This window comes from Saccoglossus kowalevskii, chromosome 11 (assembly GCF_978046115.1).
Source record: "Saccoglossus kowalevskii chromosome 11, keSacKowa6.1, whole genome shotgun sequence".
In the NCBI taxonomy this organism is placed as follows: Eukaryota; Metazoa; Hemichordata; class Enteropneusta; family Harrimaniidae; genus Saccoglossus; species Saccoglossus kowalevskii.
The window spans coordinates 9,434,413-9,460,079 of NC_140651.1; the positions used below are offsets into that span (position 1 = coordinate 9,434,413).

The 25,667-nt window shown below is 36.6% G+C and overlaps 3 protein-coding genes across 4 annotated transcripts in view; 2 read left to right on the plus strand and 1 right to left on the minus strand.

Moving 5' to 3' along the window:
• Positions 1-3,230: 3,230 nt before the first annotated feature.
• On the plus strand, positions 3,231-6,188 carry LOC100372465 (beta-1,4 N-acetylgalactosaminyltransferase 1-like). The gene has a single exon (XM_002733906.2). It carries the CDS (start codon positions 3,397-3,399, stop codon positions 5,050-5,052), a length of 1,656 nt encoding a protein of 551 aa, XP_002733952.1. The 5' UTR covers positions 3,231-3,396; the 3' UTR covers positions 5,053-6,188.
• Positions 6,189-8,779: 2,591 nt separating this feature from the next.
• On the plus strand, positions 8,780-19,513 carry LOC100372614 (pre-mRNA-splicing factor syf2-like). Of its 2 annotated transcripts, none has more exons than XM_085505730.1 (7): positions 8,780-8,857; positions 9,548-9,655; positions 11,690-11,815; positions 14,423-14,540; positions 15,196-15,286; positions 17,865-17,963; positions 18,681-19,513. In XM_085505730.1, exons 1-7 carry the CDS (start codon positions 8,849-8,851, stop codon positions 18,844-18,846), a joined length of 717 nt encoding a protein of 238 aa, XP_085361856.1. In that variant the 5' UTR covers positions 8,780-8,848; the 3' UTR covers positions 18,847-19,513. The 2 variants fall into 2 exon arrangements, with proteins under 2 accessions (XP_085361856.1, XP_085361857.1); XM_085505731.1 differs by lacking the exon at positions 8,780-8,857 and adding an exon at positions 8,867-8,950.
• Positions 19,514-21,997: 2,484 nt separating this feature from the next.
• Positions 21,998-25,667, minus strand: part of LOC100372765 (leucine-rich repeat serine/threonine-protein kinase 1-like) — a 34,302-nt gene continuing 30,632 nt past the window's right edge. The window contains exons 23-26 of the mRNA XM_078008532.2: positions 24,765-25,010; positions 24,190-24,413; positions 23,098-23,217; positions 21,998-22,787 (exon numbers count right to left, since the gene is read on the minus strand). Of these exons, the coding sequence (XP_077864658.2) occupies positions 22,456-22,787; positions 23,098-23,217; positions 24,190-24,413; positions 24,765-25,010 (922 nt within the window). The 3' untranslated portion in view covers positions 21,998-22,455. The remainder of the gene's footprint in view (positions 22,788-23,097; positions 23,218-24,189; positions 24,414-24,764; positions 25,011-25,667) is intronic.

Below are 25,667 nucleotides of genomic sequence, written 5' to 3' on the forward strand. Positions count from 1 at the left end.
AACAGATGTGAACACGTTACGCCTGCGTAAAGAGGCTTAAATACTACAAAGTTTAACGATCCTTGGAAGAGGGACGCCAGCCCAGGCGTGTCCACCACATAATACTCACTAAGTACTTACTAAAAACATGTGTGAACACGTGAACTTAAATATTTCGAGTCTATAAGTTCTATTGGAAGGAAAGCACTGGCTATAATTTACGACGGGTGTTGTGAGCGCATTGACATCCTGGACTAAAAATGGGTACTTCAGTCAAATGAATTTAAGTTTAACTTATTTCATAGTATGTACTCGTAATATGTGTTGAAATTGCAGTCAGTTAAGTTGTTATATTGAGAGGGGCGATCGTCCCTCGAAAAAAATATTATTATTATTATTATTATTATTATTATTATTATTATTATTATTATTATTATTATTATTATTATTATTATTAAATTGCAGGAAATAGCGCGAGGGATTATGAGCAGATCTGGCCCCTCCATACAAAATGTCATGCCGCCGCCTCTGTGTATACGTTGTTAAACCACATTCTCTCAGCACTGTGGTTAAACTCAAAATATGCTGCTTGGTTCCAACACATTTACAATGTATTTATACTATTATTTCATTTTACATTGCCCAGAATTTACAACTGTTGTAGCTCGATTGAAGAAATACAATAACAGACAGAAATATGAGTGTGACCAATTGGAACATTTCTATCTACAACCATAGACCCTCTAAAATGCTACAACTCAGTGTTATTAAAGTTGTGTTCTCCAGGCCATTTATGAGAAAAAACTAATGTGAACGCAGTATTGTGACATTCTTATCTTAACTTTTTCTAGTGAGAACATGGTAACGTATTAAGTTCACTGTTCTTTGAATGAATCTTCGTGTATTTACATACGTATATTATCATATTATGCATTTCTATTTTTTACATTGTGACATTTTACTAAATATGTATACCATCACCATCACATCTCCCATTGGTTGCCAATTCGGCAATTTACAAAATCTGATTCTGTGTACCAGCAGCTGACAGGGATTTTGAAAAACAATTTTCTTTAAGTTAAAGTTAAAGTTAGGAAATGTTGCATATGAATAGTTGTCATGCCAACCAGTAGTACAACCAGAAGAAAGAATGACCAAGGCGTGATCTAATTTAATCTCTCCATTCTCACTGATGATTATAAAATTGGTAATTAACAGAATCTGATGTATTTCATCACCAGCTGATAGCGTTTTTAAAAACATTTCTATTTTACATGACTAAAGTAGGTGATTCGTTTCATGTTTTCATGTGGTATAACAGTGTCATATAGGGATAGTTTAGTTATGAGACTTGGTTGTTCCATAGTAACACGGAAATTCATTGTAACCAATGTATGCAATGAATACATGATATAGAGATGAGTTTAATCTCCTTGTCCTAGTTTCCAAATGGTCAATACACAAAATCCTACGTATTGCACCGCCAGCTGATACCACTTCTGAAAACATATTTAGTTCACGGTTATTACATATTGAATAGTTGTCATGCTTTCAAATGCCAACACTGTAATTATTTGTGGTAGTTCTTTTTGAGATATATCTTTGACGAATCTCGGAAAATTGCGAAATTTGACAGTGAAAATTAAACTGGGTCACTTGACGAGATTTTGTTGTCCGGGAAGTCCTTAAATTGTCATAGAGTCGCGGAAATGTAACCATTAGCCGAGTGATACGATATTGGTAACATGATGTGATCTTGTCAAGTGGCGGATGTGTATAATTATGAATACTAATATTTAAACAAGACAAATGTTTGCGAATTCTGGTGGTCTCTTAGCACGCAACGTAAAAGTTCGATAACGTTCTAATGAATCAGCTTGGATTTAAGGGCGGTGGTCGTCGCGGAGAGCGTGTTCGAATTTCAAGTAAACAAACAATGTATTTTACTGTAAAGGGATTAATTATTCACTGGGTTTTGCTTATTTCGCTGACTGGAAGGAAAATGCGCTGAATTAAAGCCCGGTGAATATGTAAAATTTAGCATAGAACACATTATCTGAATCATAAAACCGTGAATTTAAAACCCGTCGAATATGCCTGAAATGGTAAATCAATGAAATTTAAACCCAGTGAAAATTAATCATTTTACAGTACATGCGTTGTATACGTCGCTATGACTCACATATTGAACAAGACGTACGTATGGACAACATCATCCAATTATGTTTTGTTGATGCCATTTTTACCACGTGACTTTGTACTAATTACGTGAATCATCGGCACCATGTTTCTCAATATGAGTGTTCTGTTTACCAAGTTCATAAGCGGCAGCCGGTGGCTTTAGACTCGAGGTGACACGCATGCGTGTTCGGTTCTAGTTACACAGCAGTGCCGGACTAATAAACACATCAACAATATCAATTAAAATAGATTAGTCGTCTTGTAATCCTACTTGACCATCTAATTCGTATCCAGCTGTTTACAAACCTGTAGTACGAAATGCAAACATGAAGGTAAAAATAGACGGAATTTTACAAGATATTAAATTAAACGATGAATACCAAAAAATAATGATTTCCGTGTACGAGATTGTTAAAATAAAACTGTGAACAAACATTTATTAATTCATCCGTATAGCATCGGGCATGGAAAACAAACGGATGACAAAAACGTGATATACGTCAGAAAAAATAAATCAGAAAAACAGTACCGACCGACCGATCGTAACAATCACACTTTTAATACAATCTTTATAAATAGGCGCACATATTGATCCATGATTGCAAGAAGAATTTTTGGCAAAGAACAAAATTATCAATTACAGAATGTTGGGTGTTATTTCAACTATACAAATGTTCGAGTTCATTGAAAGTACTGCGATAAAATTTGCCGATGTTTCACCGTTAAAACGTTTGAATAATACTGATCAGTACAGTGTTAGTCATTACAATCTAGTTAGCAATATTGCGAATTCATTAAATCACTTGGACCAGTTGCACTTTACTTCATTGCATTGGTGGAAATACGTGCATTGTTTTGATTTATTGAACACGCGTAAGGTTAGGCAAACAATTGATAATCGCAAAAGTTGCACCAGACTCCGCAGCCAGTCACAATTGCTGTTATAGAGCGGAGGTGCGGGGGTGCGCCATGTTGTCAGGTTTAGTTGGTTTATCTGTCTTTCAGTTGATTCATTTCTTTTATATAGCCACACGTGTGCACACAGCTGATGGTAGTCGTATTATGCACAGGTCAGTAAACATATAGAATATACACGTCGTAATTATACAGTCTTATGTATATATGGCAGTTTTCGATTGGTGGTCTCATACTCAAAACGAATTCGGACCTGGTGAGACGCAGAACCGGAGCTGAAACTCCGCCAGTCGGAAGTATAATTGAGTGGAGGCAGTTGCCATGGCGATGTATAATAGGCGAGCGCTCTTGGTGATTTTGTTGTTTTTGGATTTGGTGTTTCTGTGCGTCATCGCCGTGCTGCTGACACTTAATCGGGGAGCATGTGTTAGCAGGGTAGAGGATGAAACGTGTGTGTGTCCGGTGACGTCAGAAGAAGAAGAATATGGAGTAAGGGCACCCCCTCCGCCTCCAGACCCAGACGTAAAGTTGATGGAAGATTTCATCTTGGGTGAAATGAAAACTGAAGCATTATCGGAGGAAAAAGAGGAATATTTGCGACGTAAGATTGATAGTTTCCGCTTGAGGTGTTCGTGCCCGAAGCCACCGAAATGGCTGTCGAAGTCAGACGTGCACATACGGCGCATTCGAGAAGGCAGGAAGTTAGAGTACGAAAAGAAACGAAGACAGGCACCCCTGGTGATGTGTCCGGCTATGTCGCCTCTCAGTTACCTTGGCAGCGGGGTCAAAGTTGAACCTTTTCAAACGGTTCCTGTTGCCGGGCTGTCGCTCCATGAAACCGTGGTGGAGGTTTTTAAAGAAATGGTTACGGATGTTCGATTCGACATTCGATCTGCTAAACAGCTCGGGGTGCTATTTATTGACAATTCAACTTTGTCTGAACTAGAATCGTTCGCTCGCGTCACCGGATACAATACTGACACTTTGAGCATCACCGTTTTCGGCCAAAATATTGAATTTCTAAACACCTTTTTAAAACACATAAATTACAAAAGCACCAAGTTTCGTATTGATGAACACGATAAACTTGAGTTGAATATTCTTGGCTCCACTCTCAATGTATTTGTTCACATCCGACGAGAACCACTGCCCGATCTCTTTGATCCGGGTCCTGGCAATGACGTCATCTCCGAGCAAGTGACGATCATAACAAAAACATTCGAACGCTACGATTGTTTGCAGCGATTGGTTAAGAGTATCCGCCAGTTTTACCCGAATATCCGAATAATCATCGCGGACGATTCAGAGTTTCCAGAAATCATAAACGAGCCGAATATCAGACACTTAACCATTCCATTCCGTGATGGCTGTTTCGCGGGGCGGAACCTAGCATTGAGCCAGGTCACAACTAAATACGTCTTATTCGCCGATGACGACTTCGTGTTCACTAATGAAACCCGTCTGGAACGAATGATGGAAAAATTGGATTATTTGGAATCGGAAATAGATATTGTAACCGGCCCTATCGCCCATTTACCGACGCTAAACTATATATTCAAATTCGCTGAGGATCACGGGAAGGGTATATGTGCTATGGGAATGATGGCTATTGATCAGGAACAGCGAAAAGTCGCGGGTTTCCCACAATGCTATTGGGGCGAAATGCTGAATAATTTCTTCATGGCCAGAACATCGGTTTTACGTCGAATCGGTTTCGATCCCGGATTTATTTACGCGGGGCACGAAGAGTTCTGGTTGGATGCTGTCGGCAAGGCGCGTAGCATAGCTTGTTACGATGTGTCGGTTGGACACGACCACACAGAGACGGAGAAGTACGGGCCGTATCGATTTCAAACAGAAACGAGAAGAAAAAGAGACCCTCATTTGCTTTTCAGTAATAATCTGTGTTATTGGAAAAACTGGGAATTCGAGGAGAAGCCTGAAACGTTTTTGGATCCAATGAAAGATAGGCATTAACTGGGCATCGTTGTTATTGCTCTCGTTGTTTCACTTGCCTGCAGGTGGCGGATTTTAGCCAAAGGCCACACAAGCACACGACATACTTGGCCGGAAATATACAACAATTATTTATTGGCACTCGCAATCCTCTATTTTATTCCTGAATTTTATCAAAAACTTTCTGTGATATACTTAAAATTCAAAGACATACCCTAATATTAAGTAAAACACTGAACACTTGAGCGCCAAAGTAAACTTATTTGTTCAGTTGAAATACTTTAATCGAGTATAGCTACTGATTACATTTATTTGGTAAAATAAATTAAGTAAAAGTACATAAAAATGTGGAAAATGCTAATTCAAAATGTTTGCCTCGCAAAGATATTTTGTATTATAATTTGTAATCGACATTATATATGTATAAACTGGGGTATGATTTATTGTCCAATGAGATTAAGTTGGTCGTACACAAAATAGCATTTGTCATGCCTTTTCAATGGAGTAACTAAGAAATTACGTCGATGCGCATGCGCCTTGTATTATTGGTGCATAGTATAAGTTCATGTGTAATAAATAGTCACATCGCATCTGATCTCCGCTTTTTGCAACACTTGTAGACAAATTCTATTTTGCGTGTGCTATGAAAACTATATTTTTAATTTTGACGATAATCGACATGAACTGGATGAAGTTCAATTTAGAAACTCTTATCTATTATACTAGTTTTGTTTTACACTATTTATGTTCAAATATTCGCTCTTACTCTGGTGCACGGATGACCTAGATTTTCTTAGTTCTGTGATGAAATGGACATGCTTCCGTTTTGCAAAAATACGCAATACAATACTACAATTTAACATTTAATGTGATACGTATAATATCTACTTTGTATATCCATGATATCTCATTTCGGTTTCTTCATAATTTAAACAAATAACACGACTTATATTTGTTTTGAACTTTATAGCTATAAATGCAAATGTGTGCGTGTGTTTTAATACTCTTTATGTCTGCAAACTCGGCAACAGCTTGGGTTAAGGGGCGGCGATAATACAAGGGCGTCTAATTATGTCGATTTCATCATGATTTTGACACTGGGTGTTTAGCATGATCGCGTTATTATGTTTATTAAAAACATGTACAGAAACAATTAATTTGCATTTCACGAACGAGTGTCACTTTCTGTTATACGTTTAGTGACATACCACCAGTAGGACAGAGTACAGTAGACTAGCCTCAATGACTCGTCCTAAAATGCCAAGATAACATAATGTTCGTAGATAGAGAGATTTATGTTCGGATACACCGTATGAGCGAGTGATACAATGAACCTTATCTCTGCTTTTCGTAATTTTCGACCATGGTCATGTAAAATTATGATAATAATTTGTTGTTCTGCCAACAATTTCTGAATGTTTTTCTACCAAATAAGCAAAATGCAAATTGAATTTTATGTAAATTCGTTTCAGATTACAACAACCAGGTGTGAAGTGTGACAAATGCATAGTGACAAATAAATATCAAATCAGCCTCGACATTCTAGATAAAAAGAATATTCACTAAATTAGGATTGAATCAAATTAGTCTACCCAATGTACTTGCATAAAGAAATATCAAAACAATCAGGCTCGCGATTTTTCAAAAATAGCGATCCACCAATAATATAGATACATATATAAATATCGAAATAATTGAAGAATCCGAAATTATTTTTCCAAAAGTGAATAAAATATTCACTGAAACTGAAAAATGTAAGGTATCCTCACATAATTAACAAATCTGACTGAGTTCCTCTCAAGGCACAATTGCAGTGTGCATGAATAATACACAGCTGGTTCGTTTTATAATAATATCGAAAATGTAAAGTTTACGTCGACGGACGACGATGAATTATAACGGACAAGAAGTAGTGAACATAGCTCAGATCGACTTTGTCGACAGCAGAGCTGATAACATATTTCCCGATTAATGCATGGAGCATATAACAAATGTAAATCCTATTGCATACATTGTAACTATCCCGTCGTTACCAACACAACGTATTGTAATTAAATCATGAGCAGACATTACAGTGTAAAGCTTAACTAAAGCCGTGGAGGTATAAACCTTAATACTAAAGCCGAACAAGCAGCAAATGTACAGACAACCCGGTTTTAGTCAGACAGTCCTGTTGTTGAATATTCACTACTATGCACAGTTATATTGACACTGTCATTTACAGAAAATTGGAATATTTAACAACATACGAAATACAGGTTTCACGGTACGGATATTTTTCGCTGTGTCAAATATTCAGTAGTTTCGTTTATGTAAGCTCTGTACAATAGTGTGATTGTGACCAAGCTATATGCCTCACTAGTCTCATTGAAACGCATACAATTGGCAGACAATAAATACAGAATTTAACAAACACGTTCAGTGTGCTGCAAAAATCATTTATATTGAAGTGAAAGTATGCTAAGTGATTAAGTGATAAGATACTGTAAAATACTTTTTTTTCGCTTGCAACTAATTTTCGCAATTTTCACTGAAGGAATGCTTCAGTGAAAATAAAATTCAACGAATATACATTTTTCCTATATTTTACATTCAACTTATATTTATACTTATATTCAAATAATTCCATACAAAACACCCAAAAAGTCTATTAAACGAAAATTAATTCCAGCTAAAATAAAGTATTTTACAGTATTATGTTGTGAGGGACTGGACAGAGCGTACAAGAGGGGGATAGGTAGGTGTTTTTCGGGGGGTGCGTGGGTCACTGATTTTCGTGCAGGTCTTGAGGGGAGGGTTACAGTAATATGTGCAGGCATAAGGGGAAGGGTCACAATTTGTTTTTATGCACAGTCTGATTGACTGTGTTGCCTCAACAAACGCTTATTCTTATTACTCATTCAGCACTTGTATTTACATTGAATGACATGTTAAAAACTTAAGTTATATTCAGAGCTATGATCTCACCCTAATGTGATACATACACAGTATCATACATTGTTCTCTTCTCAATGAGAGCTGAGCTAACTGATTGAAGTAGAAAAGTTCTAAGCTGTGTAGTAGAACATCAATTAGTATGTATATATACTAGTAGTTTCAATACATGTATTATCCTTACACTTAGAAGAAGGGAGGGTCACAATTTTTTATGGACCATTCAGGGGGGTCAGCAAATTTCATGCAAATGTTTGTGAAGGTCATATATTTTTATGTACGCGACTTTCAAAAAACACCGACCTACACCCCCTGTAGTTTTTGTCCGGTGCCCGAGGGGGCGTGACACAGTTCGAGAATCGTGATTTTTAATGATTAAGAATTCAAAACAAGTGATTATAAATTAACAAATAATGAATCAATTGAAACAGAAGATGATAACTTGGTGAAGTAGATTAGAAACACAAAAGTATGATTTTCAGAGTACACTGATTGATGCGTAGCAGAGTCCTTTGGGTTATGATTTCAGGTCGGTGGATAAGAAAGTGTGCTAGTCTGATTTAGTTTTTTAGTGTTTTGTGGTGATGTGAGAATTACGTGATCGTATGCAAGGGATTTTTCTACACAAAACGAAGAATTATGCCAAACTGTGTTGACGTTTCTCAACTTGTGTCTTTATATAGTTTAAAGCCGTATTCAAAATGGCTGCCCTATATAGAAAATATCTTTTTTTTTTTTATTATCATTTTGTACGGCTGCCGACTGTGCCCCCTCCCGACGGCACTGAATTCTATAAAAGTCGATATCATTTGGTAGAGCGCCACCTGTGGTGATACATTACACATACATTAGCGCCCCCTGTGTCGAACAAATTAAAACAAAGATGGCGTCGGTGAGTTAGTTGTTTGTTTCCTTTTTCCTTCGATATTTTTAATATTGCCAACTCCACCGAAACACAATAACCACCGCCATAAATGGAACTTCAGTAAGTGTACTATGGATACGATGGCTGAGATTATTATGCCGACGTTGAAACTAGAAGACCGTGTGTTTGCTGTTTTTCATTATAGAGTTATCGTTGGTGGAACTGTGTGTTGAGGGACTGTGGTTAGACCTTCGCATATGATTAGCTCACAGTCCCTCTGGTTAGCTGTACCATGGAAAGTCCTACTACCTTCCATGGATGTACGCACTCGTGTTCCAGCTGACCGAGACAGGAGATCTGTTACTAAAAAAAATGAAATACGCCCACGAAAGTATTCGTGCGTGAATAAGATAACATCAGTGCACGTTTCCATGAGTTGTTCATCTTTTCATTCTGTAAATACTAGTATTCAGACTGTTGTTGTGTTGTTGTTGTTGTTGTTTTTTTTTTGGGGGGGGGCTAACATAAAACCCTTTCAATTTCACTCCCACCACCACCACCCTACATTTAAACACACAAAGGGCTTCATTTATTGTACAATAATGAATTGCTCGCATGTGATTTACGGTACACTCATTTTTTAGCAGACCAGAACCGGTACAACATAATAGCTACATTTTTGTGTGTATGATGTATTTATTTGATTTGTTTGTTCAGAAATCAAGCGATGCAGGGCCTTCAACCTCCACTGACAGTAGTGAATTATCAGCAGCAGCAAGACGAGCTGAGAGAATGAAGAAGTTGAGAGATTTACATCTGAGAAGGGTAAGTCACATCTGTACATAGAAGAACATGTTTTCCCAAAGGGATGTGGGTGGGGGGAATCATTCAGTTGTACACCTGTTTGGTTCATACAGTTCAACATCCAATTCACACAGTTTCAGACAATCCATGGCAGACAATCATTGCTGTATATAAATATCTAAATTCAAGAATCTTAATCATTGTGGAGTGCCCCTGTTCCTTTAGTTAGAGATGGAACTGTGCATATTTAACTCAATATACTTATTCAACGTACATGGTGGCTTAAAATTTTTATTTTTTTACTTTTCTTTGATCAGAATTGTTGTTAAGTTTACTGTATTTGCTTTATTAGAAGTGCCTTTGACTAAAAGCAAATTGTATACTCATAACTGGATTGTATACTGGATCATTCATTAAAATACGACCTACTTCAACCATAGTTGCACCTCTGTTATTTATGTACATTGTATAATACTGTATTACCCAGGGCATGCGCCCAGGGGCCTGAACATACAAAATCGGGAAAAATTGGGGGTGGGCGCTTACCCCGAGGACCACCCCAAAAAAGATTTTAAAAAGTTGTTTTTGTGATCGTATGATAAGGTCAAATAAAGGAATGCTTTCGTACACTTTGTACACGTACTTATTTCTTGATTTATGCGAGGTTTCAATAAACGTGAGCACTTGGTCAAGAACTGTGGGAACACTAAGACACAGGGTCGAATTTCAAGAATAAAACTTGTTTTATGTCAGCGAATGAAGTTGTATTACTCACTGAAATTGGCTACAAAGTATGGTAAGTATTGTGATCAATGCACGGTTACTTTTTTAGTAACCGTGATCAATGCAAGTCGAAACGGCCGGGAAAAACTACCGCTTCTAATCCAAGATGGCGATGATCTCATTAGCATAATTTTGTTCACGCCCGTATTGATACTTCGCATCGTAATTACTGAAGAATAGCAGACAGGGTTATGAAACAAATAAACCTTTTATTACTGATGTGAAATGTTTACAAACTATTGTGAATACATAAACATATCCAAATGGCGATACATAAAAAACAGACTGAAAATAAACTCTGGTCGACCTCATTAACATGATTTATTCACGCACCCACACACGTGACAAAATTACAAAAAAAACGATGATGCAACAAGTTCCCGTCGTCAGCATGCCTCATTATGGTTATCGTAATGGACTTGAGGTCGGCAAAATGTTTTTACTTCAACGACAGAAAAATAATCCACATGACTGTAATGCCATAGCTGTGATGAAGGATGGAAAGAAAGTAGCAAGTTTACGACGTGATGTCTCAAAAGTGCTAGCTCCCGTTATGGATTCACAGTCAGCGAAATGCTACGTTTTGAAACCAAAGCTAAGTGCTTCAAACCACTCACCAAGGTATGGATCATTGCAATATTGGATTCATCGTGAATGAAGAGAAAAGCAGAACGTGTGCGCCACATGCTGCGTGGTTCATCTTACGTTGTTAAGTTCCAATGAGTTTTTACATAAAAACACAAACAAAGCGGTCCTTTTCAGGGCCACCACACACTCCAAAAAGAGAACTACCGTAACAAACACACTATTTAAATAAATTGAACGCGTTCGTTTTTGACAAATAAAACTTTATTATTGACCCTGTTCTTGGCTAAAAATCACCCTGGGCGTTTAACTGAGGATGTCCCCAACATGTAACTTTTGTGAAAACAGGGGGTGGGCGCTTGCCCAGGGAGGGGCGCGTGCCCGGGGTAATACGGTAATGTAAGCACATGTGCTGCTAATTGAACAAACACTGTGTCTGTAGACATGGAAATTTATCATACCAAGTTTTGCCATTGATAACAGAGTGTTGAATTAATGTAATACCTACCGGTAAAACTTTATTAATTTGTTTACCAAAAATAAAATGTCACATTATCTTCATGGTATTAAATAAAGAATTCTATTTTATTATTATCAGTAGTAACTTATACAGGTTGTTGTTATACCTTCACACTTTTCTTCCATCATAGACATTCTCATTGTCTACTCTTCTATTTATTGTCACAGAATGAAGCTCGTAAATTAAACCATGCGGAGGTGGTAGAAGAAGACAAGCGAAGCAAACTGCCCTCAAACTTTGAAGCCAAGAGAAAAAGAGCCGAGTGGGAATTGGATGATCAGAAGAAAAGAAAGGTGGAGTAATTATTATGACCATTGTAAATGCATTAATTATTTACTGTGTTTTAATTTCATTATCAACGCTGATATCATGAACGAAATTTGCTAAACTAAATCCATGTGAACATGTTACAATGGCACTCACAGTTCACAACCCTTTACAATATACTCACATTAGCTTTAATAATTAATTTGTTTATTATTGTTGCTATTTACACTGAACCAGAACTGTTAATAATATATGAATTAAGGGAACTGATCATTACCACCCAGCCGGTTTCCTGTGAGTTTGACTCGGTTTACCGTACCGGTCGTTGCTTTACCGTACCGGTCGTTGCTTTACCGTACCGGTCGTTGCTTTACCGTACCGACCGTTGCGTTACCGTACCGACCGTTGCGTTACCGTACCGGCCGGACAATTACCGTACTGATAGGACCAATACCGACTATTTATCACCTTCAATTAATGAATGCATGGTAAACAAAGCCCCGGTAACTGATCGGCGCCCTGCCGGTAACCGTGAGTCATGCATGAATTAATTGGGCATTTTGCAAACAATAAGAATTTTTTTTTACCCACCCATTGAAAGTGAATAATTTGAAAAGGACATGACTTGTACAACAGAGTGTTACGTCCCAGTCGACTAGAGGACTCGATGGGTTAATTATTTGTTTATATTTGTCAGTAGCTCACACAGTGGAAAGAAAGTCGGACAACCGTCGAAATACAAATAAATAAATTAAATAAAAAAGTCTTTCTGAAATTTCTGTTGAGTTGAGCAAGGCTAACAGAGTCGTGACCTCGATGTGGTTCGTAACCAGTCTTGTGATTGGTTGTTGACAAATGCTGAACAGGCCACGCCTCCAACTGTGCCGTGCGTTCGGGCAAACCGTTAGGAATTCTTAAATGGACTAAATCTGTGTAGTTTTCTTGATTTATTCTGCAGATATCGGTAAAATATAGGTAGGGCTTTGGCGAAATTTGAAGAAGCAACTAATATTCTTCAACCTGGTATTTTTTTTATATTTTATTTTTCATTCTTTTCGTCTGTTTTTTCGAGTTTAAAAAATGTTAGCTGGCTGGAGCCTTCATCCCTTGTCTATTTCTTACACTAGATACCGGCCGATACCCCCCCCCCCTTTGTTGACAATAACACGCGCAACGCGTGCACGTAGTCCAGATAAAATTCAAGTGCGTAAAACGGAATTTGACCTTGCTCTAGGTCAACATTTTTCTATTGCTTTTCGACCTCATTTTGTGAGTTTGCTTATGGAGTTGTCCAAACATATTTACCCGATATTTACACACCTCCTCCAACAATCCCCAATGTAACTTTATTATAACAAAACAGAGTGTGCAAGTGTGCCGGTATATCTCTTTTTGGAACATGTGATTGGCCCTGAAAAGGGCTGTTTGGTTTGGGGCAGAATACGATTTAGACTGGAAAGGTCGGGACTTTTTTTTGTTTTACAAAAAAAATATAATTACAGCCAATACAAAGTCAGCTTGAACATTCAGTTGTGAGACATAACAAAATAAACGGTGCCAGCGATAGATTTTGCGAATGAAAGAACAAACTAAACGCAATCAAAGGCGCCGACCACTCGCGTTGGAAATAAACTTATAAAACGCGTTGCGACGAGAAATCTCGTCTGCATCTATCATTCACGCAAACGCACACACATGCTATTTTCGTATGTTGAATACGTTGGCAACGTCGTCAAATATTTAGCCCAATCACTGAATAAAAAAACATCCAAGCACACGTGCACTGGCGCCAGATAAAGTGAAAAAATGAAAACAAAATTACGTCTGCACTGTGCATTTTTAACAATAACCAAAACCATTAGGTTACATGCCAAAACTACCGACTCAGGATTCATCATACACAAATATAGCCACTTTCATGGAACTGTTATTTTTGTAACCCACTTTGTCGGCTCAGTTGATTTGGGAGCACTGATCCCAATTTAAAAAAAATAAAAATATCGTATAAAATAAAGACGCAGTTCCGTCTGTAGTCATATCCAACAGTTCACATGGACGTACTGGGAGCTCCATGGTCTCAAAAAAATCATGTGTAGCATTATCACGCGCAACTTGAATGTAAATATTATGCAATAATAATGGTAAAGTTTAATCTCTGACAAATAAAAAGACGCAACAAATTGACCTGGTGGTGTATTTGACCTCGAAAGCTACTGCATAGCAAACATGAACAAAATGATTTATAAACTGACTATAACTACAAACTAAACAAATTCTACTCAAATTAATTCTACAGTTTTGCTTTCTCAGGCGATCCTGTGCATAAAACTGAAATTTAAACAGGTCGGCATTTTACCGGTAAACCGGAAAATCAATGCATAAATTAACTTGTCAGAAGTGTGAATTGCCTCCTGCCAGTACGGTAACGGCCTTGCCGGTACGGCTAATGACCTTCGGGTACGGTAAAGCAGCGGCCGGTACGGTAAAGCAGCGGCCGGTACGGTAAAGCAGCGGCCGGTACGGTAAAGCAGCGGCCGGTACGGTAAAGAAACGCATGCCGCAGGAGACTCACAGGAAACCGTCTTGGTGGTAATGATCAGTTCCCTAAGTAATATTGTTTTGTGATTTTTTAGGAAGCTGAGGCAAGGGGAGAGGACTATGACAGAATAAAACTTTTAGATATTTCCGCGGAAGACGCTGAGAGATGGGAAAAGAAGAAGAAAAAGAAGAATCCGGACCAAGGATTTGCAGGTGTGTTCTCACCCCTAAAGACAGTTACATTCTCAGCTTCAGCTGTGAAATAGTAATTCATTCTGCCTACCTTCCAGATTTGTAGCTGCAAGAATGATGATCTCCAGAAAGAGAGGTTTGGACATTAAACATTCTCCCCAATGTGATGGTTACTATTCTACTTACGATAAATAGCGAATTATCTCTGGATAAAATGCATGACAGAGTTTATGGTTGTTCAAACATAAAATGGATGAGTCAGCCGAAGGACAAAATCTATCATGGTCTTTTCTGAATACCGTTTTTTTTTTTAATTTGATTCATTTTACTTTACTGATATATGTCAAAATAACGTTACTCTATTAGCATAAACCAACATTTATTGTTCTCTTAATTGTACCAAATCCCTAAAAACTCTAGGGGGCTGGTATAATTATGGTTAAAATATGACTTGATTTTTAATCCTAGATCCACCTCTGTCGTTTACATAAGCACATATGCTGCTAATAAAGCAAATACAGTAATTACATTCTGAAAATGGATTAATGTAAAATAAATAAATGAAAAGAAAGAATTGCTCCTGTACATATAAGTATATATAGTGTATCATAAAAGTGTACGTCCTATTCATCATTCTGACTACTTGATCTAATCTAATATTTCCTGTGATTTGTAGGTTATGAGCAGGCAGGTCTCAGGCAATACCAGAGATTAACAAAACAGATGAAACCTGATATGGAGAGGTATGAAGATGTAAAGCAAAGAATGTAAGTTCATTCATGTCACTCTTAGTATGTGACTTATTGTCCAGACTCGTTTTCTTGCCCAAAACGTGTTAGTCGTGCTTGCTAAACATCCCAACTGTACATCTGCCTTTATCAGTAAATGAACTTAAAGGGGAACCGATACTATAAATAAGGGTTAAGATGGCCACCGTATTACCGGTAGTATACTAATCCGAACCAAGCCGTTCACATCGTGGCGGGAGCTCCGTGAAATGTGCCATTTACAATGTTTTGGGATCAAGCTGTTATTCCAAATACACATCTACGGGGGCATGTATATGTACGCTAGCGATTACACTCGTCTGTTTGAGCTTTTGATGTATAAATGTTGTTGTTTTCGGTCGAAGTTAAAGCAGCGCTCACTCCTGACCCATATCACCGAGTAGATGATCGATAAAGCGATGTTTGAAACCAAAGACCAGTCAGTGGAGAGAGGGAGTATGGGCCAGACTTGTAACTCAACTAACTATATGCTACCTAAAATTACAATGCATTTGAATAAGTTATACACACATTTCTTTTAATATGATAATATGTAATATAATGTGCAATGATAATAAAACAACACAATTGAGAGCCCGAAGGAAAATAAGATCTGTATGATTTTTTTTTTAATTCAATTTCAATTCAGTTGTTTTTACTTGCCAGAAAACAATAGGCCCGTGTTTCTTAAGCTAGCATGAAATTCATAGACATAAGTACTGGCCAGTAGTACAATCAAGCGGCCTGTAAAGAAAGTCTACGAAGGTTTTTCAACTTATGTGCACAATCGATAATAGCGTTCTATCAAAACAAGTTTGCAAACTACTCAACAAGAAGTTGATTTTGTAATAATTACAACGCTGTAGATTGGGCGTTAAAATTGAGTCTACGGTAAAATTGTTTTGACAGAACGCTCTTCTCTTTCACGCCGCTCATTTGATTTTGACTATAAAGTCAACCCCACGTTCACCTGCCATACCACAAAAACTCAAATCTTACACGCGATACAAGCCGGTTCCACCCTTGCCCATATGGGCTAGGCTTCACGGAAGACAAGGCTGTGCATTTTGATTTTCCAGACGTGTCATCAGCAGGTTACAAGATAAGGTCGTGACGTCGCTGCACTTTTTTTATAACTTATGATTTTGTTATTTTATCACGTGGAATTTCCATGTAATAACTTCTATACTTATAATATACAGTAAACTTTTTTGCCGCTACCAATTTGTGGATATTATATGGAAATTTGAGGCCAATAGTAAATTCATGTTTTGTTTACCTATTTGCGACGGAATTATGAAAACAGAAGTCCTTGACCGGAGGTATTTTCCCACTTGTTATATTAGCAGTCTGAAGGAGTAGTATGTATACGGAATGTGCATAGGAAGTTCGTTCTCAGTTTTACTGTATACAAGATCAGTACCCTCAATAGACCAACCCAACAGAAATAGACAAGTCGGTGGATTTTCTTCGCGGCCGTTTAGCAACAATCTGGTTTTGTGTTCAATATCCGGTGGACTGCTGCCTTTACTTGTGGGCCATCATCAACTTGAATTAGTTTAGTTCCGCGTCATATTTGCCCGTCGATGTATATATTACGGAGCGTGCAATGTTTCAAATCATGGCATATAGCTCTGTGTTTGACGCAAATGGCCGAACAGACTAACTTGTACTTGGTTTGAAATTCAATTGTTATACTGTATTTTAATTGTAATCAGTTCAAAGGATGTTTATATCAGTTGTTGTTTTGTGGGATTAGCGGTACAGGGGGAAAGATAAGCATTCATTTACTCAGTGGACAGAGGCGGAGTTAATTACCCATGAGCACTTGGTGCAATCCATGGGATTGAGCGGTTCCCCTTTAACAGCTGATTATAAAAACATGTTTTCCAGTCTCTGAGTTTCAACTATTTCATTGTAACTATCGGTAGTTTTTCATCATTGAATGGATGTCAGTCATGGATGTTGTTTGACCTCTGGAACTGCATCTTTGGTACTAATTTAAAAGTGAAGATAGATTTATTGATACTGAATTAACTTCACCAGATTTTTGTTTTGTTTAATGTGTTTATTAAAATATTAATGTGTTAATTAAAAAAACTAATGTGTTAATTGAAATAAAACTTTAAATATTAAATGTGCTTGTGATATCAGGGCGACAACAGTAGGCACATCAGGGGGAATGTCTTGCAGTCAGCCTGTCAAATTTATGGACACGCTGCTAGGGTAGCGATGTAAATGACAGCAATGGCCCGCTAATGCTTTGGCATTTTGTCAATGACACTTCACCAGGGCTTTGTGACATTTACAATACAAGATGTAGCTGTTTTATACTGGTTGTAATCGGTTATCACTGATTATAATCGGTCATAACTGGTTACATGTGAAATACTGTTATATAGATATTAGATAGATTGCAGCCTGTTATACTTGGCTGTGGCTGATTAAAATTTATCGATCAAAGCTGAGTTTTGATTTGTCATATACATGTATTGTAACTAGTTATATTTAGATATTGCTGGTTATGCTTGGTCTCAACTGGTTCAACTCAAGATTCATATTTATTCTGTTATTTCAGAGGTGAGGATATGTACCCTACTGTTGACACACTGCCACAGCATGAATACAAAGATACAGAGGCTGGTATTGACAGAATGGTTAATGATCTGGAAAAACAGTAAGTCTTAAACTAGTTTATCTGATGAAATCAATAACACAGTCTTGGTAATGGTAGTGTATTCATAACAAAACCGAGATTTCACAAAGGGCTAATTTTCTTATGACTGTGAAAGTACTTCATAACTCACTATAATCGGAGTAACACTGCATACATGTATTTGTTGGGAGCACCAAGTATATCCATCAAACCACAAGGAATAGGTTATCTGTCACACTGGTCATCATGATGTGTAATAATTGTGTCAATTATGTCTTCAACATCTCACCTGGACCCATTACCATGCATCATACACATTACTTTTTAAATCCATTTTCATTGTTAAACCATTTTTTTGATCTTTTCTATTTGCTCAAATAGAAGTGCATCTCCAACAAAAGCACAAGTACAAAGAATTGTTGCATATTGATTCATTAAATTATTATTTATGTCAACTATAGAAACACCTCACATAAGCGTAAGCACTACTAATGGAGCAAATACAATATTGCTCACTACTGTCAGATCATGTTTATTCCAGTTTAGAAACATACTTTATTTTGAATCAAATACCAATATAAGTATAAATCCCAGAGAATAATTTTTGTTTTGTTTGTGTAACCATACATAAACTTATGGTTAGAAAGTCAGCCGTGTATCCCTGTTGCATCCTACTCGATCTCTGTTGTGAACTCCTTCACATAAATAACAAGAATCTTGTTAATTTCCGTCTTTTAGAATCGATAAACGCAACAAATACAGCAGAAGGAGAGCCTACAACGATGAAGAGGACATCAGTTACATCAACGAGAGAAACATGAAATTCAACAAGAAATTGGAAAGGTTTTATGGACAATATACTACAGAGATTAAACAGAATTTAGAAAGAGGCACTGCTGTGTAAAAGAATTGACACAAGTGACTGATATCTTATGCCTGGTGGTTTTTTTGTGGTTTTAGATTACACAAATGTTGTTATTGAAGGCGTAGAGCATTTTGACAGTTTCTATCATTTCATTACTCATTTTCCAAACCAACTGGACAAAATATTGCTTTTTGCTGTTGATGCAAAATTTGTTTTCACAATAGGTGTTCTCTTCTATTGTGCAATTATGTAGATTTATTTTTTGAAATCAGTTTAAACTCTGTTTACCATGCCATCTGATCAGAATTCGCTGCACTTACAGAAAGCCAGCATTGCCAGTCAGTGGTTGTTTCATGAGTAGTGAATCTGACAGCAACAATGAATCCCTAAACATGCGGTTCCAGTTTTCTATATATTACATGTCTGTAAACACGTTTTTATTTTTTTCAAATGTTTTTAAAATTGTGTTCAAGTCCATGATAGAGAGGAAGGTGCAACATATGTAACTTTTGATAATGGAGTAGTCTAAGTCAATATTCTACTAGCCTTATTATAATAGTTTTTAAAGGACAGAAAGGTGCAGTTGAAGGAAATAATGGCATTTGTTTTGGTATATACTGTGCTTGCCGAGTTGTTTTTGTGAAGTTGCAATGGGATCTTGTCACCAGTACAGAAATGTATTATTAAAATTATTAATTTAAACATTCATCTGTATCGTATTTTAAAAGCACAGATCTCTGATCATTTATTCCCTTCAGCACAAATATAAACATATGCATATTCAAACATGCATGCACAGGATTCCTTGTCACGAAGACGGCAAATCGCCTTGCCCCTGTAAGTGGACTAGCACCTCAGTATGTCTCACACCCCAAAGAAAGTCATCTCCAAAAATGACTGATGAACACAGAACAAAAACATGATAAAGTCTTGTAGCTTTATTTACATTTGAAATGCACTATTACATAACATGGAGAGAAGTTTTGTTATCTTAAACAATTTTCAATTGTTCTGTGAATGGCATGTAGCAGACTTTTGCATAACATGAACATGTTGCATAATATTGCCATGGTAACTAGTGAAATAAACAAAAAGTAGTCATGACTTGAGAATGAATAAAACTTGTTGACGATTGCTTTCAAATAAAGCAGAGTAAATACAAATTTTAAATATTCTTCTACTTACATGTACATGAGTACTCTCAGTAGAACTGATGTCAAGATTTTTAAACTGACAACTATCACTTTGAATGTAGTTGATTCATTCACATGGTAGGTACTGCAAATTTCAACTCCTTGTTATAATCGTTGTCAGGGTAACAATGACAATTTCAAAAATGTATTCTATCATAAAATATCTCTGATTATGGCATCAACTAAATAAGTACATTCGACAGAGGACCTTTTTTTTATACTTTTTTAAAAACTCAAGTGTATGGAGATTTTACGGTCAGCCTTGAGGATAAAATTTGGTGACTGTCTTATAGGGGGGCACATAATAAACTGATCAGGAAAACTGGTAGCTACTTATCAATCTCTTTTGCAATTCTTCTAGAAGCATTGTCAGCGATCTTTGCATTTTTTATTCCAACAAGCCAAGGCAACTACCGGTATTTTCAAATAAGAATTCCGGATTTAGATTCAAAATGAATTTTGAGCGAAAGAATTATGTGAAATATGTTGAAATACAGAATCATATAAGCATTTTGTATTTGAGAATTATTATTTCACAAATTTAATCACCCCTTTCAAATATAGTGGACATTTTGATGTGCAAATGTCCAACCGTTGAAAGTCATAAACACTGCTGGTAATGTTTTCAGGAATATTACAATATTGCAATAAAGATTCATAGTGGTTTTCAAGATTTATTTTGGGTCCCTTGATAAAGGACACTATATTCAAAGCCACAATATTTCATGAAGTGCATTGACTCCAGAAATTAGTGAAACATTGATTCTTATGAAATTAAATTCAGTGTTTAGAATTAAAGTCAGGTGGACTGGGTGAAAAAATAGAAGTCAATGTTTTCGGAAAAATATGTGATTAATAATAAATACTTTCCAGAATTCATTTAAAGGATTTTAAATAATGTCCAGAATTCACAATTAAATACATGATGAATAAGAAAGATGGTGTAAACTGCTTTAATTTCGCGAGACAAATTTCAGTGAATTATGCAAATCAGTGTAAATCGTGAAGTTTTGTAGCAGTGATAATTTCTCTGTAGTCCCGGGTGTCTTTCATAAAAATTTATCGTCACAAAAGTCGTACAATTTTCAAATCGCGAGAACTCCGAGCTGCATAAATTAAGAGGCTCACAGGATTTAATACCAAGATACCGGTAGGTGTTTGGGAGCGTTGCCATGCCAACTTACAATTATAGCAAACTACTCAAAGTTCCATGTAACCATATAAACCTTTTAAAGATAAATTTAAAATTTGTAAAAGTTAAAAGAATATTTCTCAAAATATTTACATTCAATTTCTAAAAGAAACTATACATTCTACGAAACTAAGAAATGTTTGATTTATGGGTTAGTTTTAGTAAAATACATTTTAAAGCAATCACCATTTTGATTGTTGCAGTCCAAAAAAATCATTGTCAAAACACTAACTCACAAGCCCAATCAATCTTGTCACATCGTATGAACATCTTCAATTTTTCTAAGTAGGTTTTATAGACGACATTCAGTCTAGTGATGATAATGAAAAATCTGAATTGCAAACATCAAGTAAAGAGAAACCTGTCTGAAAAGAAAATGAGAAAAATGCTTAGCTTTAAAGATGTGTTTGGTTTAAAGGGCAGTGGTCGCCGTGTAGTGCGTGTCATTTAAACAAACAACGTATTTTACACACATTGTGTACGTCACTATGACTCCCATATTAAACAGAACGTGGTGCAGCAAACACTACCCTTTAAACATGTCTGCAGAGAAGGGACTGACACAGGTGTTTAGATTATCCAGGCTTTACTAAAAAATACCTATTACAGTGTGCGACAGAAACCTGTACCTATAATGCATTTATAAATATTTGTAAATATCAGCCCCCCAGGTTTTATTTAATTTCGAATATGTGATTATGATTGGCTCAAGAACTCAACCTTGCTTACACCCATACTGCCTTCCATCAAGTATGGTTATGTACGTCCACAGGTTTCTGCCACACACTGTACTTTCAGAATTGAATCTCATTAATGATGATTGTTTATTAGTACAAAATATATCAATACTAAGTCATTGCACATTCTGTTCATATCAATGGCCGGAGGAATCATACAGACGTTTAAAGAAGTACGCAAACATTTGTATACTGTCTCGTAATTTCATAAATTTCTGCATTGTCATTGACTGAGATGAAATACACCATTGCTAGCATATTTCAAATTTTTTAACCAAAAACTTTTAAATGGTTGGGTACCATTATGATAATGGAGATACAGATGGTAGCAACATTTTATGACTATTAAACTTTGCTTTAAATATGGATGGATGAAACCATCAACACATTTTCTCTATTAGAGAAGAGCTTCTCAAATATAAGTGCGTAAAATGTTTGTTTCGCTGGAATCCAAACTCAGACTGATTTCTTAATGACGACTACTTCATTAAAAGCATATGCACAGAGCAGATGCGTGTAATCCACTTCACATCCAGCTGTCAGCATTCCACGCTAAGACGTAAGTTTCTTCGCTGCTTCCTGCTCGCACGATAGCAGGAGCATTAGGATACCGCCCAATTAGATTCTTGTATCCACGACCGATAGTAATTATAACGGTGCTATTTGGGTGTAAGACTGTATCTGATTGGTTCAGTCCTGGTTTGACCGGCAGGATGGCCTTGACAGGCTGCTCATGACATGCGAACACGGCATAAGGTGTCAACGAGAACGGCTCAACAACCAATAACTGACCCCAGCTGGTCCCAATGTAAAGATGGTTGCTGTAATAACACATGGCTGTCACATGGCATTTGTTACCTGTAGGTATTTAAAGTAAAGCAGTTATTAAGATGTAACCATGGCATTCATAATAATAATTTTGGTTCAGACATCAATATATCTGCATTTATTATAAAATAATTTTTTTGTAAGTTTGGATGCTCTGGATCGACCTTGGAATTGATCTAGATATGGAATGGTCAGGAGCATGGCAGTGATGGTATGGGATGACACATGCTTAGATTTAGTATCCCACGCGCCCTGGCTGTATCAATTTCACAAATCAGCAACAAAGACTAGGCAGTATATTGTAGGTGCTAGATTGTGACTATAAACATAAGAAACTTACGTCCAGATCCAGATCTTTTGCCGCTGGGTGGTCGAACCACTGATGGTCTGGATACCTTACCGCAATCCAGTTTACCATGAATAGTTCTATCTAAGACATCCCATCTGTAAATACTAGATCCTGAACACAAATAGATGTTTATTATTTCTCTGAGTAACAATTCTTTACTTTATGTTGGTGAGGATATAAAATGAAAATTCTAATGAATTTGACAACAACATTTTTCTGCATGGATTTCAATGGGAAAATATAATTGGGTGATAGTTATCACAAAGGGCGTAATTTAAAGGGGTAATTTATGAAGTTCTACATTTTGAGAAAAAACAATACCCTTTGGTGGTTAGATTATAGGATGTTGAGGAGATGACCAAACATACAAGCCAATTAACACTAGAAAATAACAAAACCCGAGAAATTTGGTTGTAAAAATGTTTAGCTCCCGTAAACCTCAGAAATTTTAAATACAGAAATTAATTATTCATGTGTTGTAATTAGTGAGAAAACTGGATATATATTATGATGAGATTGTTTTAAATTTCATGTCGTCTTTCTTCTACAACATGAACAGAAGTTATCTAATTAAATAGATGCACTTTCAAACACCAACCTTTGTATTTTTTTATTCAGGCATACAATGAAGCCATTCCCTAAAGTCTATTATCATATACCTTGTATTGCCCGACCTCGTAGTGCTATGGGAAGTGCGCCCTCACACCTTGCAATAATTTCTCATATCACGCCTGGCCCAGTGCGCGTCTTTCTAAATTATGTTGTGTGTTTGACGTCATGCCATGGTAAAATTGTCATTACACCTATACGGTATAAGACATATGGTCATATGGCGCATTCGCAAGCTTTGGCACTTCTGTCGCATGACCTCAGACCACAAAAGCTGTATCCAGTCCATAAAGAATAATACAACATGTTTGGTGATCTGGACAACATGTACCTAACCTGTACTGCTGGGTGAACATGCAGTCAGATGAAGGGATTGAGCCCACAAATTTGCAAGGCGAAAACACTTGTACGAACTCTTGTACGTTGGACTAATACATGTCTCTGCAGAAACCATTTATCACTGAAACCACTCACCTGGAAATACATAAGTCCACACTGATTGTTCATCTGTGGTTTCCGTGGCGATAGATAGATCCATAGAAAGCGTATTGTCATTGGTAACCATGTGATAGACACCAACATTTTTACTGGATGATGACACCGATGTGAAATGATTCAATCCACGGTGCTTGACAGATAAGTCAGAGTTGAGTACGGTGATGTAGCCATCTGATTGTCCACACCATATATCGTAACAGCTATCATTAGAAAAGACACAATATTAATATTTCCAAAAACAGCTACCACAGATCAGAAAAGACAGCAACTCCCAAAAAAACAAAAAAATGTTGTCTGACAAAATTCATGGATGTTGGTAGTGTTCAAAGATATTGATGGAGAAAATTTGTATCTTTGCAGAAGGCGACAATTTTGACATGGAGATTCAATGTGAAGCTACTTAGAAGATTGTACCTGATTGGCTACACAACCCTAATAACTAACAGACAGACCAATCAGAAAGTTTGTTAGATTCGTTGGTTACATCAAAGTATATATGTTTCAACTGGACATCACACTGATGATAGGGTCAATAGTATGTGAAAACTCACCACTGTTTATCTGCTAGGTACACAGGTACCGCAGCGAGACTGTAAGCGGCTTTACCAAATCCAATATACTTCTTGTTCAATTCAGGAATTCCATTGTTGAGTGTATAGGAGAGCACCGAGCCATTGCTGACAGCAACGAAAACTTGATTCAACTGCATCACGTACTGCATGCACTGACTAATAGGAGGGCATTTACTGAGATTCTGATACAGAGGAAATTTGGCGATCTCCTGGTAAGTTGTCGCACTGCAGAAGGAAAATATAAATAGCGAAAACTTCATGAATCTAATATTATAAGTATAACAATTTATACAGTACTGATTTATCGCTACCGGTATTCACGCACTTTCTCAACTAAAATATCGCCTACAGCAACCCATACATAGCATTTAGAAATAAGGAAGACAACTTTAAATTTCTCATTATTGAACAATATTAGAAAGTTTTTTTAATGCATTTGAATTTCAATGGTCTATTATAAAAACGAGAAACTAAATAACATGTAATTACTATAATGTTACGGAACCCAGAATTAAAACAACAATTACATATTACATATGTATGTATGTCAACCAATGAGTCTAGGTTTTGAAAGAATTATGATAAGTGGTTTGTAAGTCAGTCAAATTTTGCTCACTGAATCAGATAAGGAAATCTTGTAGTAAACAGTGAGTAACATTTTCTCTTGAAACAGGGTTGACCATTTGAAAATGAGTGACATCTTTTTTATGTGTACATGTATTCAGAACTTTCTTTTTTTCAATATAGTGGTTCCGGTATATGTATTTTTTAAATATAAATATTAAATTGTAACTGACTCATCTACCGACCCCATTGAGTTCAAAGTATGGGACCTTATCTGTTACAAGGAGCGATTTTATTCATCTTTTACGTCAAGCATTC

Excerpts from the sequence above, each read along its gene's own strand:
- LOC100372465 (XM_002733906.2), top strand. The coding sequence starts at position 3,397 with ATGGCGATGTATAATAGGCGAGCGCTCTTGGTGATTTTGTTGTTTTTG.
- LOC100372614 (XM_085505730.1), top strand. Across the intron at positions 9,656-11,689 it reads GAGATTTACATCTGAGAAGG|AATGAAGCTCGTAAATTAAA; the intron begins GTAAGTCACATC and ends TTATTGTCACAG. Across the intron at positions 15,287-17,864 it reads GAAGATGTAAAGCAAAGAAT|AGGTGAGGATATGTACCCTA; the intron begins GTAAGTTCATTC and ends CTGTTATTTCAG.